Below are 2,201 nucleotides of genomic sequence, written 5' to 3' on the forward strand. Positions count from 1 at the left end.
AGAGAGACAGATGGTCTGACCTATACTTTGGTAAGATTAAGTCTCCTAGTGTGACTCAGTGTTATAGAACGGGACCTGTCTTGTGGCTCACGTGCTGGAGATGGACATACTCTGACAGGTTATGCATATCTGTGCACATTGTAGACCACAACAAATCAGATCATCATTTTCAATATGGTCCTCTGACATCCTTTCTCATTATAAAAGACCCTGGTTTTAGTGTGTTTATAACAGTTAATATTCCCTTTTATTTGATTTGGTAGCTATGTAGATCTTTAAGTTCACATATCTTATTAATAGAATAGAATAGAACAGAATATCCTATTAATATCCTGCTTCAATGCTTCATTACAGAATAGTGGTGGCCTTGGGTTTTCCAGATGCCAACAGAACACAGGCCTCATGACTGTGTAACTGTTGCTGAATAACTAGTTTACATTAGCTCAGAGAAAATGATCATCAGAGCAGTGTCCAAAGGATGATTTTTCTTTTTTTTATTTTTTGACACAAAAACTCATGAAATTTTCTATTAAGGTTTAGAAAGCTTTTGGTTGTCATAGATACTTGAAATATAAAGTATGAATTAAGGTCCTAGGCAACATTTTGAGTATTTAATTTTGGAAAGAACAATAATATATATTTGCAACAAAAATCAAGTTTTAAGACATTACTAATAACATTGAGGCTCATTTAAAGTATTTAAAACTTATTTCACAGGCAAAAACATGTTATCTCATAAAACAATGTTATACAGATCCAACTGAATTGAGTTGAAATGTTTTTTTTTTTCAATATGACAGGCAAACATTTGACTTTTTCAATTTCTTTATCCCTCAAATAGGAATATGGAGGACAATCAGACAATAGTGACTGAATTCATTCTGCTGGGGTTTTTTCTTGAACCAAAGATGAAGACATTTCTCTTTGGACTTTTCTCTCTTCTCTATACTCTTACCCTTTTGGGGAATTCAGTGATCTTGGGCCTCATCTGCTTGGACTCTCAACTACACACTCCCATGTATTTCTTCATATCACACTTGGCCATTGTTGACATTTCCTATGCCTCAAATACAGTCCCCCACTTGTTGGGAAACAACCTGGATCCAGTCAAGCCAATCTCCTTTGCAGGATGTTTGACCCAAACCTTTTTCTTTCTAACTTTTGCTCTCACAGAATGTCTTCTCCTCCTGGTAATGAGCTATGATCGGTATGTGGCAATCTGCCACCCTCTCAGATATTCTGTCATCATGAACTGGAAAGTTTGTACTGGACTGGCTATCACACCCTGGGGAAGTGCTGCCTTCTTGGCCCTGGTCAATGTGATTCTCATCCTGACAGTTCCCTTCTGTGGGAATCTGGAAGTCAACCACTTTTTCTGTGAACTTCTATCCATACTCAGGTTGGCTTGTGCCAACATCTGGGTCAACCAGGTCATGGTTTTAATCACTAGTGTTTTATTTTTACTGGGTCCCTTTTGCTTGGTTCTGGTCTCCTACATGCATATCATCTGTGCTATCCTGAGGATCCAGTCTGGGGAAGGACGAAAAAAAGCATTCTCCACCTGCTCCTCCCACCTTTGTGTTGTTGGGCTCTACTTTGGTAGTGGTATTGTCATGTACATGATCCCCAATTCTAGCAATCCTGAGCAGCAGAAGAAAATCCTTTCCCTATTTTATAGTTTCTTCAATCCTACATTGAACCCTCTGATTTATAGCCTGAGGAATGCAGAAGTGAAAGGAGCCCTAAGGAGAGTGTTAGGGAAAGAAAGACCAAAGTGAGGCACTTTGGGGAATATCTAAGTGTACAAAGAAGGGAGGTGATGACGTGAAGTGTGTGGGAGAAGAAGTGGGATCTTTCTCTTCTCTGATAAGTTGGCAGCTTGGTACCTTGAATCTGTAATAAATTCCCTAAAATATTCTGTCTTGCAAAGTTCATATTAAATTTAGATACTTGCTAGTTTCTAATCAAAATCTCTGAGCTAAATTCTGGACTCATTATGCCCTGTGTCATTATCTCTCCTTTTGTCCTTCTAATTTACTCCCAATATTACGTACTATATTGGTATATCATAATATTGTCATCCTTTTTGGTTCCCATATTAGTTGCTCCTTCTACATTGTTTTCCTGCCTCTTCCTATTCCTTTGCCTCTTCACTGTTCTCTTTATCATCCTTATTCAATGCTCCCTATATTCATCTGAAA

General features: G+C 38.0%; 1 protein-coding gene across 1 annotated transcript; it reads left to right on the forward strand.

The window, feature by feature from the left end:
* The first annotated feature begins 842 nt into the window (after nt 1-842).
* Nucleotides 843-1,778, forward strand: LOC114027330 (olfactory receptor 2A1/2A42-like). The gene has a single exon (XM_027841310.1). It carries the CDS (start codon nt 846-848, stop codon nt 1,776-1,778), a length of 933 nt encoding a protein of 310 aa, XP_027697111.1. The 5' UTR covers nt 843-845.
* The last annotated feature ends 423 nt before the right edge of the window (nt 1,779-2,201 follow it).

This window comes from Vombatus ursinus, unplaced genomic scaffold (assembly GCF_900497805.2).
Source record: "Vombatus ursinus unplaced genomic scaffold, bare-nosed wombat genome assembly UNPS02014858.1, whole genome shotgun sequence".
NCBI classification, from domain to species: domain Eukaryota; kingdom Metazoa; phylum Chordata; class Mammalia; order Diprotodontia; family Vombatidae; genus Vombatus; species Vombatus ursinus.